The sequence below is a fragment of the Hemicordylus capensis genome, chromosome 6 (genome assembly GCF_027244095.1).
Source record: "Hemicordylus capensis ecotype Gifberg chromosome 6, rHemCap1.1.pri, whole genome shotgun sequence".
NCBI lineage: Eukaryota > Metazoa > Chordata > Lepidosauria > Squamata > Cordylidae > Hemicordylus > Hemicordylus capensis.
Window position 1 is genome coordinate 98,151,827 of NC_069662.1, and position 13,340 is coordinate 98,165,166.

General features: G+C 44.1%; 1 protein-coding gene across 7 annotated transcripts in view; it reads left to right on the forward strand.

Annotated features, from left to right (window-relative positions):
* ULK4 (unc-51 like kinase 4) overlaps positions 1 to 12,142 on the forward strand; it is a 370,052-nt gene extending 357,910 nt beyond the window's left edge. For 5 of the 7 annotated variants that reach the window (XM_053265063.1, XM_053265061.1, XM_053265064.1 and 2 more), the window contains exons 36-38: positions 2,150 to 2,238; positions 5,294 to 5,385; positions 11,999 to 12,142. In XM_053265063.1, the coding sequence (XP_053121038.1) occupies positions 2,150 to 2,238; positions 5,294 to 5,385; positions 11,999 to 12,015 (198 nt within the window). In that variant the 3' untranslated portion in view covers positions 12,016 to 12,142. Of the gene's footprint in view, positions 1 to 2,149; positions 2,239 to 5,293; positions 5,416 to 11,998 lie in introns of all 7 variants that reach the window. The other 2 variants (XM_053265066.1, XM_053265067.1) reach the window with 2 other exon arrangements.
* Positions 12,143 to 13,340: the final 1,198 nt, after the last annotated feature.

The window sequence follows — 13,340 nt, forward strand, 5'->3', positions numbered from 1 at the left end:
GGATGAAAGTAATTCATTCCTCAGGTTAATTGATTTTGAAGGTCCTTGTAAATTGAAAACTGCAAGTTGTGACTAATTGGAGGGAAAACCCTAGTTCAATATTGTGCAGGCATAAACTTTAAGAAGTGAACCCTTTTCTCTTTTTTTAACCTAGAATATAGGCTATTAATATTCTGTTCTGAAAATCAAATTAGACAAAAATTGACAGATAAACCAAACTCCACACACTTTATTAGAATAATAACAAAATAATCTTCATGGACTTCTCGGTTTTTGTGTTTCACTGTATGTTAAATGCATTTTCGTACTAAAGCAGTATATCACCTCCACATTTATGCTGTATTTTAAGAACTAACTAGGGTATTTACATATCAGTCATTTTTTTAAAAAACTCATCTTTGTTTAATTGTATTAAGCAGAGGAAAGTTGTGGAGTACTTTATTAGCTTCATTTTTTAAAAGCCATGTTTAAATTCCTTTTAAATGACAGTGAATGGACACTGCGCCAATATTTAATTACATTTTTTAATTAAGGGAACAGCTACTGATAGTAAAGAATTCAGTATGTGCTTATAACTCATCACAATAAATCAGTATGAGTAGAGGGAAAGTCTTCAAATACCTCATTATAGAGTTGGTGAGATGACATCTAAAACTTGAGGCACACATTAATGTATGCCTTTGTCTGAAAGTTGAATAGAACACAAAGCAGTCCTGATCCAGAGGCTGCTTGCATCCAGAGAATCTCCAGTACATTCATGGTGCTCACCCTGGAAGTTCCTCATACAAGAACATTGTTAATGGTAGCTCTCTGCACCTAGTGGAGATGTACACATGAAGGTGTGCCCCAGCATTATGTGAAAGGGAGAGACGTTTGTGCACAGAGGAACTCCAAATGGGTCCTTTGCATTCTGGCTTTTGACCTACAGAAAACTTCACTGGAGCATCAGTGTGGACAAATTAATGACACTTGCACTATCTGCAGTGAAAAGAACTCTTTTGTTTCCTTTAACTCTCTGATCAAAACCCTTTTCTGTGAAGTCTTTGGCCCAGTCCGCCCAGTCCCTGCTGCCTAGTTAGCTTTTCTGGGCACCATTGGGGGACCCGTCACAAGGTCATCCCCAGTTGCCCGGGGCCAGAACCTGGCACCAGCCTTGTGGATGGCACTGTATTTCTAAATAAATAACAACTTTTGAAGAACATAGAAAGCTTATCACTATGACACTCTCTGATAGCGCAGATTAAATATGCTGAAGATTTACAAGGTACCACCAATTCCAGTCCATTATGAAGAGGGTTCAGTTGTTCACTTTAAATGATATGGGAAGGTAATTCTGCTGTGAAGTTTCTGGCAGGTGATACACTGTAGTTATCCAGTGTTTTGTAAAACATCTCCCAGTAGCAGTGATTTTAAAAAGCCATTTTGCATATATTTCTGTAAACAATACCATTTGTTGCTCACGTAGTAACCCAAAGCTAACTATTGTGATAACTCATGTTTCCCACCTTCAGACAGAAAGAGATTGTGTCCTGAAGTTTAATCTGCCATGGGTTTTGTTGATGTTGTTGTTGACCATCTCAGTTGCAATCAAATTAAACCCAGTTTGTTGAAGCCAGTGGAGTCTGTCTCACACATGGAGGGATAAAGAACATGAATGAATCTCATTCAATAAGCAAAGCAGCTTTTGTGCATCAAATCCAACCTTCCTCTGGAAAGCTGCTTATTCTGACAGCTGATCTTGATATATAATTGGCACTGTCTCTCTGTGTACTAGTGAGGAAGGATAAATACCCTGAAACCAAGCTACTAGAAAGGATTTAATCTGGAGCAAGAGGTCCACATGCCAACATGGAACCATAGTAACCCTCCCCAAATGGTTCAGGAATTGGGGGCATAACCAGACTCTTAACATACTGTATGTCACCCTAGCCCATGGCTGTGACAAGAGCAGCTCCCAGCAGATGTGCAAAGGGAACCCTTCATGGATTTCTAAAGTTGTGCTGGACTGAGGAAGGTCCCCCATTGGGTTGGAATAGCCTTCTGTTTGGCAGATAATACAACATTCTATTGAACTAAATTGTTTCTCCCCCTGCACCTGACAGAAAAGAATGACTTCCTTAACCTTTGATAAAAGTTCTTTTGATTCCAGGTAACTTCAAATGAGAAGCATGCTGAAAGCATCAAGAATGATGGAGACATTCTTGTTCACACACTAGAGAGATTGGCCCAAACAGCCAGGTGAGTTCCCTTAGGCTTTCTGGAATTTCCAGGTTGTGTGTGCATTCTTCCCGTCATCTGTCTGTAATCACCCCGTGCACTACAAGCTTCTTGTGTTACCAACACCCCCTCCTCCACAAGAATATTCTCTAAAACTCCTTTTATTCTGAGCTTCCTAACTTTTGGTGGCAGCTTTTTTTAAACTCTTGTTTTGATCTCCTGATATGGCAGGTCAGAGCTATGTGGCCCAATTTTCTCTCTCTTTTCTATCCAACATCTCACCTCATAGCCAGATACTAGTCTGTTGTTCCTGCACGCTGGCAGCAAAACAGCCCTTTTGCCTTCCATGAGAATAACAGCAATAGAGAACATGGAAAGTCTGAGCTGAGGGGAGATGTGTCCTGGGTGCCTGCTTTGAAAAGTAAAACTTTTGAAGACTTGGACATCCTCCAAGTCATATACATCTGCTTTAGCGGTAGCAGAGCAAGCAGTGGCTTATGCCACAGCTGCTGAAGCATAACTGCTCTTGACCAGTGAAGTCTTCTACCTGCTCCACCAACATTCTCCATCCACTTATTTTCAGGCTGGCTGAACATAGGGCTTGGCTGGTTAAGGATTCTGCACAGTAGAGAAATCAGCCATCCTGATGCCTCTTTGCCACAGTAGTGGCAGAAGGCAGTGGCAGCTGCTGTGTCTACACTGGAGCTGAAATCAAGTCCTGGTGCCTGCTCAAATGCACTAATTGTGCCCTTGTGCAAGGACTCTTCGGCCTCATTATATGGAACTCGTTCAGTGTACTCTTTCAGAGTACATTTTACAGCTTGATCCTATGGTAATTAGGATCAAGCTGTAAAATTAATAGTTGGCACTCACCTGAAAGGTCATTTTCCTTTGTTGCAAGGAGTGTATCCATGCTAGGTTGCTCCTCCCACTTGCTCCGAAATAGGGCCAATCAAAGAAACTTATTGCAGCCATGTGGGAGCAGCCTCCCCCTCATCCTCCTATTATTTAACACCTGAACGATGCTCCAGTGGAAGACAACACATTTTTTAAAAAAAATTAACCACAGAAGACAGATCAAAGAGAACACACAACACAACGAGGGGAGGGACAAACCCCAAGGAATATTTCTTATTACTAGCGCAATACCCCAGAGAGACAGACCACCCCAGAGTGAAATTGTCCAACAGGAGAGAAGAGTAAGGTGAGGAAAGAACAAGTTGTTCTAGAAGGAACTAATCAACCTACTTTCTTTTCACTGTCTCTACAACTGGACTAAATTTGGTTCAAATTGTGATCCACAAGTTAGATCTCTTTCACCTCAAGTGTTCATGCATCCGCCATCTTAGATCGGGGTGGATGACATCATTACATACTACACCATTGAGGTGTCCCTGTGTGTCACTCACTACAACTGTACTAAATTTGGTTCAAATCAGTTAGACAGTCCTGAAGTTAGTGCAATTGCTCCTCAAATGTTCATGCATCCACCATCTTGGATTGGGGTGGATAATATCATCACAAACTACACCATTGGGGCATCTCTGTGTCCATACAGCTGTAGTAAATTTGGTTCAGATCAATTAGACAGTCCTCAAGTTAGTGCACTTGTGCCTCACACATCCACCATCTTGAACTGGGGTGTATGACATCGTCACAATCTATGCTGTTGAAGTGTTCCTATGTGTCCCTACAGCTGTAGCAAATTTGGTTCAAATCAGTTACGTAAGCGGTTCACAAGTTAGCTCACTTGCGCCTCAAAAGTTTATGGTTCTGCCATCTTGAATTAGGGTGGATGACATCATCACAGACTACACCACTGAGTTGTCCTTGTGTGTCACTCACTACAACAGGACCTAATTTGGTTCAAATCAGTTAGACAGTCCACAGGTTAGCCCACTTGCGCTTCAAACGTTCACATGTCCACCAACTTGGATTGGGGTAGATGACATCATCATAAACTATGTCATTGAGGTTTTCCCATGTGCCCCCTCAGCTGTAGCAAATTTGATTCAAATTGGTTAGACAGTTCACAAGTTAGCCCACTTGCGCCTCAAATATTTATGCGTCCACCATCTTGCATTGAGGTAGATGACATCATCACAGACTACACCATTGAGGTTTCCCCATGTGTCCCTGCAGCTGTAGCAAATTTGGTTCAAATCAGTGAGGCAGTTCACAAGTTAGTCCACTTGCGCCTCAAACATTCACATGTCCGACATCTTGAATCGGGGTGGATGACATCATCACAAACTATGCTGTTGAGGTGCCCCTATGTGTCTCTACAACTGTACCATATGTGTCCCTACAAATCTACAACTGTAGTTTTGGTTCATATTGGTCCAGGGATTGCAAAGTTTTTGGGGGGTTGGGAAGAGACATACGGAATGCTGGGTGATCTCATAAGCCTACTGGAATGTAGGTTAAAAACTGGACAACAGAGGCAGGGTGGATACACTCCCAGCAACTGAGGAGAATAACCTTTCAGGTGACTGCCAACTATTCATTCTCCCTCAGTTGAGGAGTGTATCCATGCTGGAACCTACCAAAGACCATAAAATCTCACAGGGAGGGAAGGAGTCCAGTCCTCATTCCGGAACTACCTGCTGTGACACTTGTCTCCCAAAGGAGGCATCGGCAGAAGCCAAGGTATGACTTTTATAGTGTCTAACAAATCTGGACAAAGGTGTCCAGGTGGCTGCCCGACAGATATCTGCCAGGGTCACAAGAGTTGAAAAGGCCGCAGAGATGGCTGTATTTCTAGTGGAGTGAGCATTGATTCCCTGGGGTGGTGAAAGACCACTACTAGAGTATGTCAAACCTATGCACAAACAAATCCACCCAACTAGTGTGGAAGTGAAAGTCTATCTGACACCCTAGAGAGCATTGCTGGAAGGATACAAAGAAATGCTCTGAAGACCTAAAGGTCTTAATACGCTTCAAATAGAGCTTTACGGCCCTACACACATCCAATGTGTGCCATGCCTTCTTCTTGGGCGAAGGCGGCTTAGGGCAAAAAGGGTAACAGAAGCTCCTGAGACCTGTGAAAGAGTATTTATTTTTGGCTTGAATGTAGGGTCTGTCCTTATTATGACGCAGTCCGAAAACACCAGACACAATTCCTTGCGAGCCAAGAGAGCCCCCAACTCCAAGAACCTGTGGGCCAAGGTAATAGCGACTAGGAACAAAACCTTGTAGGTAAGAAACTTCAGTGAAACAGATCTAAGTGGCTCAAACGGAGCCTTGGTTAAGGCAGTAAGAACTTTGTTCAGATCCCAAATGGGGAACCTGTGTATGGGAGGCATTTCAGGAGAGAAGCACCCCCGAGAAACCTCCTCACACGTGGGTGAGTAGAAATGCCTGTCTTGCCATCTGCCTGCAGGACAGAAGCGATAGCTGCCACATGTCATTTGAGAGTGTTAGGAGAAAGGCCATTCTCCAAACTAGTTTGGAGGAAATCCAGATGAGTCACTGAGGCTGACAGAGGCTGCACCCTCTGAGATTTGCACCAGGTCAGGAAGGATATTGTGTGGCCTGGTAAATTTTGCAGGTAGAAGGCCTGCGGAAAGCCAGAATGGCCGATAGTACTCCCTAAGTACTACATTCCTTCCATAAGCTCTGCTTAGCCTCCAAGTGAATAGACTCATCCACTAGGGGTCCAGGTGGAACACACAGGTCCTTGATGGAGGTGAGGTGTGCTCACAGATCCAGATGAACCTGAGAACTGAGTTCCAGCAGGTCCCAGAACCACAGATGGCATGCCCAGTGGGGGGCAACCAGGATGACGTCCGCCCATAGCTCCTGGACCTTGCAGAGGACCTGAGGAATTATTTCTACAGGAAAGGCATGAACCAGACCTTTGGGCCATGGCACCATCAGAGCATCTATGTGCTTGGCCCCCATGGTCTGGTATCTGGAAATGAACCGAGGCGACTTGGTGTTGGCCAGGGTAGCAAACAGATCCATTACGGGGGTTCCGAATCTCTGGGTGAAGTTCAGAAACTCTTGGGAACTGAGGGACTATTCAGTTTGATTTATTTGGGACCAGTTCAGCCCAACTGCTACAATGTTGAGATCCCCTTTTAGGTGGTCTGCTTACAGGGACTATAGGTTGGACTCTGCCCAGCTTAAAAGGAGCTCCACTTCCAGCATGAGAGAGTGAGGCCTGGATCCCCCCTGATGATTTACATGGGCCTTTACTGTGGCATTGTCCTCACCAGAACATGCTTTTGCTGAATGAATGGGAGAAACTTGAGAAGGGTGTACCTTATGGCCTTTATCTCCAATCAATTTATACTAGAGCTTTTCTTCCTTGGACTACTGACCCTGAGCTAATGAAGTTGAAATTGGGTGCCGCAGCCCCCAGAGGCAGTCATGCGTGGTGACCAGTGCCTGGGAAACCAGGAGGAAGGTGATTCCCCTCAGGCTGGCTGAGAAGATCCACCATTGCATAGGCCTGTCTCTGGAATGGTCAGTTTCTTGCAGGACCGTTCCAGTGTTTTTTCCTGCCATGGGAGCAGAAACCACTGAAGGCGGGGCGAGAATGGAATTTCACCCGTGGAATGAGGCCTGTGGTGGAGATCATGGCCCAGTGTAGTTGGCTCAGGGAGAGAATACCTGGCTGTGGGCGTTTCAGTAGGGCTTGGCATAGGTGGACAATCTTGTGTCTGCAACAAGGGTTGAGACACCACTCCTTTGGCAGTGTCTGTGGTCACCTCTTGGTGAAGAAGGTTGGTCTGTGGAGAGAGGAAGCTTTTGACTGTATTCACCATAAACCTGTGGGCCCGGAGGCACTGAAGGGTGGTCTGAATATCCTTGAGACTCTTTTGCCTGTGGGGCAATCTGATCAAAAGATTGTCCAAGAAAAGGTATATGTGAAACCCTTGGGTCCTCAGGTGTGCCATGAGTTTGGTGAACACCTGAGACACAGCTGACAGACCAAAGGGCAGTGCCTAGTATTGGAAATGAAGACCATTGTACACAAACTGCAGGAACTGCGCATCCTGGGGATGGATATGGATGTGGAGACATGCCTCCTTTAGATCTATAGATGACCGGAGGTCCCATTTCTGAATCACCAATAAGATGGTTCACAGGGTTTCCATTCGAAATCCCTTCTTTCTCACGTACCAGTCCACAGATTTCAAGCCGAGGATCGTCCTCCATTCTCTGTTCTTCTTGAGCACTATGAAAAGAATTTAATACACTCCTTGGTGGTGCTTCCCTGGGGGAACCAGTTAGATGGCATTGATCTAGAAAAGGTGCTGAATGGCCTGCATCACGAGTTTTGTTTGGTTGGCTTGTGGAATTTGGGGGAGGGCAAAAACCTGTTTGGGGGGAGGGAAACTAGATCCAGGGAGTGGCCCTGTGACACGGTCTGCTGGACTCAGGCATTGGAGGACGTCTGGATCCATGTCTGGGTGAAATTCTGTAGTGTGTACACACACACACACACACACACACACACACACACACACTCTTGAAGGGCAGTCATTGTGGATTGTTGCCTTTGAAGCCTGGTTTGTTAACATGATTGGATTGGAAGTTCCTTTGGCGTTGAGCATCTCGAAGGAAAGTCTGGGTTTGGAGCAGGGAGTTCAGTCCTGCTGGCGAAAGCAAAATGAGTGACCCCAAATTGAGAGAGAGGTGGTTTACTTGGTTTGCACTCATCCTTGCTGAAGCATGCTGGCATCGCTTTCTTTTTGTCTTTTGTTTCCACCAGGACTGGTTCTAGAACCTCGCCATACAGTTTACTGCCTTTGAAGGCTGAATTAGCTAGGTGGGATTTATAGTCTACTTTCCAGTTCTTTAATAGCATGTGTAACACAGTAATGTCATTAACTAGGGCCTGGGCTGATAGTTGGGTAGCATCCAAACAGGAATCTGCCATGAAGTGCTTGGAGGGAGAAGATATGGTGCCTTCCAGTTCTAGGGTTCTGCAGGCCTTATGGATAAGGACTGGAAAATCCAAGAGGGCAAATAGGCATTGTGAGGTAGGCTGGGAAGGGCCTGCCTTGCCTGCTGAAAGTTCCCCCTGCTCTATCTGACGCTGATATGTCAGATGCTCCTTCATTGTCTGAGTTGGAGTGGACATTCAGGACTGGCGGGACCCTGGGAAGGGGGCCTTGTGGTGAGAGGGTGTGTGTACAGCCATCTTAGATGTTTGTCTTGGTCTCTGGGCCCTGGGAGGCCGTGCTCTGAGGCACTTGAAGAGTGATCGCGGTGATCCCAAGGCCACTTAGTGTTAGTGTCTCCTGGGCGAAGCGTCTGGGTCGGGTGGCAAGAGCAGTAATGGTGGATTTTCCTGCCTCGTGGAAGAATTGACGGTAATTGGGGGCTGCCACATGGCCACAGTAAGCTTCTTTGATTAGCTCTGTCTCAGTGCAGGTGGGAGGAGAAACCTAGTAGGGGTGTGCACAAAACCGGTTTGTCCAGTTCGAGTCTGGACCAGGCATGTTCGGTTTTGTGCATCCCTGAACAACCCCTAGTCCGGGTTGTTTTTTAAAAATAAAAATAACTTTCTAAAGTAATAAAACTCACCTCCGCCACTCCAGGGGCATGTCCGCAGCCGTGAGGTGAGAGGTTTCCCCCTCCCCCCCCCCATCAGCCTCCATTTAGTCACAAATAGTTCAGGCAGTTTTCGGCCCATTCCAGGCCTGTCCTCCATGGCGGCTGCCATTTTAGAGGCTGCCCCACATGCCCAATGGGGCCCTGCATGACCGGGACCAAAAACTGCCCGAACTGGGCTATTTGTGACTAAATGGAGGACGGCACACACACTCCGTGGTTGCGAACAAGTCCCCAGAGTGGTGGCGGTGAGTTTTATTACTTTAAAAAAACAACTTTTAAACATTAAAAAAACCAAAAAAAAACCCCACCCCCTGAACATGAACCAGTGGCTGTTCAGTCTGAGAGCAGTTCAAAAAGGGGCTGGTTCAGTTTGGGGGTGGTTCAATATCGAACCGGTCATGTTCGATGTCAAATGGATTTGAATTTGAACCCATTCGCACATCCTTACAACCCACCGTGGATACACTCCCTAATGAGGGAAAATGTACTCTGAAAGAACAAGGGTGCTGATCTGAAAATCCTATGCAGGCTCTGGCATAGGTTATTACATTCTACCAATGTGATTCCTTTATGGTTTCAGTCTCTCATTCCTAACTTCTCTTGATTTGCAAAGGGAAATGGCTCTGATATGATAAAAGCCAGAATATAGAATCTATGTTGAACAGTAATGGGCCCAAGAAACTGCAGCCCACCAAACTGTAGGTGCTTGAGCATTACCCACATTGTTGCATTTGTGTAAGCTCTCCCCATGTGGTTGCAGAACAGGGCAGTTCCACCGATGCAGTCACAGGATGTCCATTAGTTCTAATTGGAGTTGTGTTGCACAACCGTGTTTGCAGCTTTTAAACTGGACTGTCCGCAACAGTGTTTCTACGTACTCACTCACTCTCCTGCTTGCAGTTTGCTGTGCTGAATACTCTAAGAGAAACGTCTGACTGTACCTTGAGAACCATTCACTTTTCCTTTGGAGATAGAAATAGCCAGTAAAACACAAGTGACTGTGAGAAATGCACCAAGTCTGGGATGGCGTACTGCCCATCCATATACACCTTTTTCTATTGCGCCTCTCCTCCTCAACCAGGATATGCTATCACTTGTGGCCAGGTTAAGGTATGCATGAGCATGCTAAAATAAGAGCCTCCCCACCTCTGGCAACTTTAAGAAATTCAATCAAGACACATCTGTTCACACCAGCTTTTAATTAGATTTACTGTTGTAATACTTTTAACCTTGTTTTGAATTTTGTTTTGTGTTTTTAGTGTAAACCACCCAGAGACTCACGTTTTGGGCATTATAGAAATTTGTCCAATAAATAAAGAACCTAGGTCTTGAAAATAAAGCGGCCTTCTGGCCAACAGTGCCCCTCTTTTAAAGCCACATTTACTGAAATTGCTAAGAATGCGGAGTCTACTACTGGTACTTGAACAGCTGAATTAGGATGGCCTTTCCCATCCCCATCAGTACTATTGCTCCCATTTAAGGAAACCTGGGCGTTTTCCTTCCTTCCTTCCAGATCATTGCTGGCTATTTATTCATTCTTGTACGAGTAGCTCTCTACCCCAGCACCCCGGTTAAGGAGGAACTTCTGTGGTAGCTCATGGTGATGCCACTATGATAAACAGGCTCTGTACCATGGTGCTTTAAAACAAAACAAAAAACAGTTGGTATTCACAAACATGTCAATTTCTTTAAAACCAAACCATACACTGAATTCCCAAGTACATGGTTGGGTACATCATAAGGATCCCGGACCAAGTCCCTATGAAGCAAAACCTCTTTGTGTGTTTTCATCCATATCAAGTACCACACTTTCCCCTTCTTTAGCTCAAGAAAAGCTCCTTTGCTTTTACAAGAACAAAAAAAGCCTCATGGCCTTCCAGTTTCCCCCCAACTTTTTACCATGCCTTTTCTGCACTCTAGAGGTGCCCATTAAAAAAATGGCCAGCAGATTAAATCTATTTTTCTTGGTGCACGGCCACTTGGTAAAGCCAAGTGCTTTTGAATGTAAATCATTGTTAATCTAATGCTTACAGAAAAGTTTGCCAATATGGTTTGATTTCTGCTTGTCTTAAGAATGAGCCTCTTCACTACCTGACTGTGGGCCAAGCTAATGACAGGAGCCGCTTGCTTGGTTTTTTTTCAGCTGCCAGGCCATTTGCATGCCTTCTCTTATAGAGTGAATAGTGACAAAGGTATTGGCAATACTAGTTCAAACAATCCCCTAATTATATTCATGAGGATTATGTAGGTAATACCAGGACAACGGGTCGAATATCAAACAAATCCCATCAATTTTAATGGGGTTTTTTGCTGGGCGGGGGGGGGGGTGAGATCAAGAAATGGACTACTGATTGTTTTTATGTTAAAAAAAAACACCACCCCATTCTCCGAACCATTCAAAAGATTAGTAATGAACTTTCCTTTAGTCATCTTTCAGCCCCTATATTCAGTATAATGAAGGATGCAATTATTTGTAAAGTGTTTTACATTTGTTTACCAAAAGGGGATAGAAGCAGTTCTCGCTGCAAAAGTTTATAGGGAAGGTACTGTTTTCTCTTAATCCTTGAATCTGTGTGCCACTACATCACAATTTCTTCAACCCCCTTTATCTGTGGGCTTTCTGGATAGTCTCACCATGTTTGTGTATGAAAAAAGTACAAGGTGTTTGAACTCCAGAGAAGTATTGGGTGTGGTAAACCCAGACCTTTAGCATTATTTGCTTCTTTCCTACTGCCATTTTGTTGTGGGTTTTTTTTTTAAAGGAGTTGGGGTGGGGTGGGGTAATGCATATGTATGGTTTTTCTTCAGCTCTTGCCTGAATTTGTCCTACCTTAAAACAAAAACAAAAGGTAACTTGCCCCTCCTTGATTAAAACTTGGTAATGCTGCCAGGGTCCAGATTTGTTCAGGAACATGATCCAGCTAACAGTGCCAATCATGCTTGTGCAGTTCTAGCACACAAACCCTTTTGCTAAATGGCCATGGCTCTAAGCCAGGAAAACTAGGTACAGTACTGGCTCGGTTTTAAGGTGTGGAAAGCAACATTTCTTTCTAATAACTGGAAGAGCTTATACCACACAGACCCCTTATGAACAATGGTTATTAAAGTGGAATCTAGGGTCAAGACTTGTGTTTGTGTAGACTGACTTTTGCTTAAAGCCATATCTAACTGTATCATGCTAATTGCTTGCTCTCATTCTCCCCTTTGTTAGCTCTCATGCAGATATAGTAATTGCTTCCTTGGCCTCTGAAATCCTCAAGAAAATTGGACACTATCAAGATTTAACTAAAACCATGTAACATCTACACTTTAGAGGGTTACACTTTCATTTTTAAATAAATATAGCTTTTGCTCATCCCTGTCTTGTTTCCTTGATTTGTTTTACATATTTACATTTCTAATATAAGGCAGTAGTAGCTGAAAGTATGTCTTGTAATAACTTCTTGTTCTAAGTCTGTATCTGAGAAGCCCAGCGTAAGCACATTAACTTAAGTATTTTCTACATTTGTTGGTTCCCACAGCAACTACCAAGGGGGAAAACAGGACCACTTGTTCATATCAATCCAGAGTGGTCAAACTTCTCTCAACCAACTTTTGTATCAGAACTTTAAAAAATGTTGGGGAAGTGCAGTTGAAAGTACATAACAATTTACCTTCAGTTTATTTGGATGTAAATAAAGCGACAGGGCACTCTTGGTTTATCTGCCTTGGCAGAACTAAAAGCAAAAGCAATCTTGTTTAGGTTGTGGTTTTAACCTCCTTTAAAGAAGTGACGTTTAGTCACTATGCTGCTTTACTATGGAAACAGCTCCTTGATTTCAGTAGGGCTTATATCCAAGTGTGCAGCCCAATCTGAACCATACCCCGCCCCCACCCTGCCCCAGAAAGAACAGATTTACTTTCACAAATGCATGATTAGTACTGCAAACTTAAGTACTGGTTACTACATAAGAACAGCAACTGGTTTCATACAGTGGCCCACCATATGCCTCCAGGGAGCCACAGGCAAGAGAGGAGGGCATGCCCTCTCTCCTGCAACTGGTATTGAGTAACATTGTGCTTCTGAGGCTGGAGATGGCCCCCTCACCAGACTACATTCTACCTAGTTATGGGCCTGGTTCTCACTTGAATCAGTTATAAAATACTGAAACTTTTAGAAATGTTCCAAGGGCATTTTGTAATGGAATCCTGGCAGCACCCAATACTTAACACAAAGGTACAAAACACTAATTAGTTTAAGCCAGCCTATACTGTTTCTCACATCTCCTCCCAAAAAGTCTAACATGATTTGCAAAGCATCATTATGTGCAGTATGAATTTGGGTACTTGTTAATATACCTACAAGGACTTGTTTAGAGGAATGTTATTCCACACCCTATGCCAAATCCTAAAATTATAGTTAATTTAATTAAAACAAGGCTGACAGTTTAAATATTGCTTATCTTACTGGTCACTGCATGGGGGAAATTCATGCTCTCATTTCCCTTATCTGCTACTACACTGATATTGACCCTGTGACCACTAGCAGATGGGAACAAGCTTTTAAAAAGGAG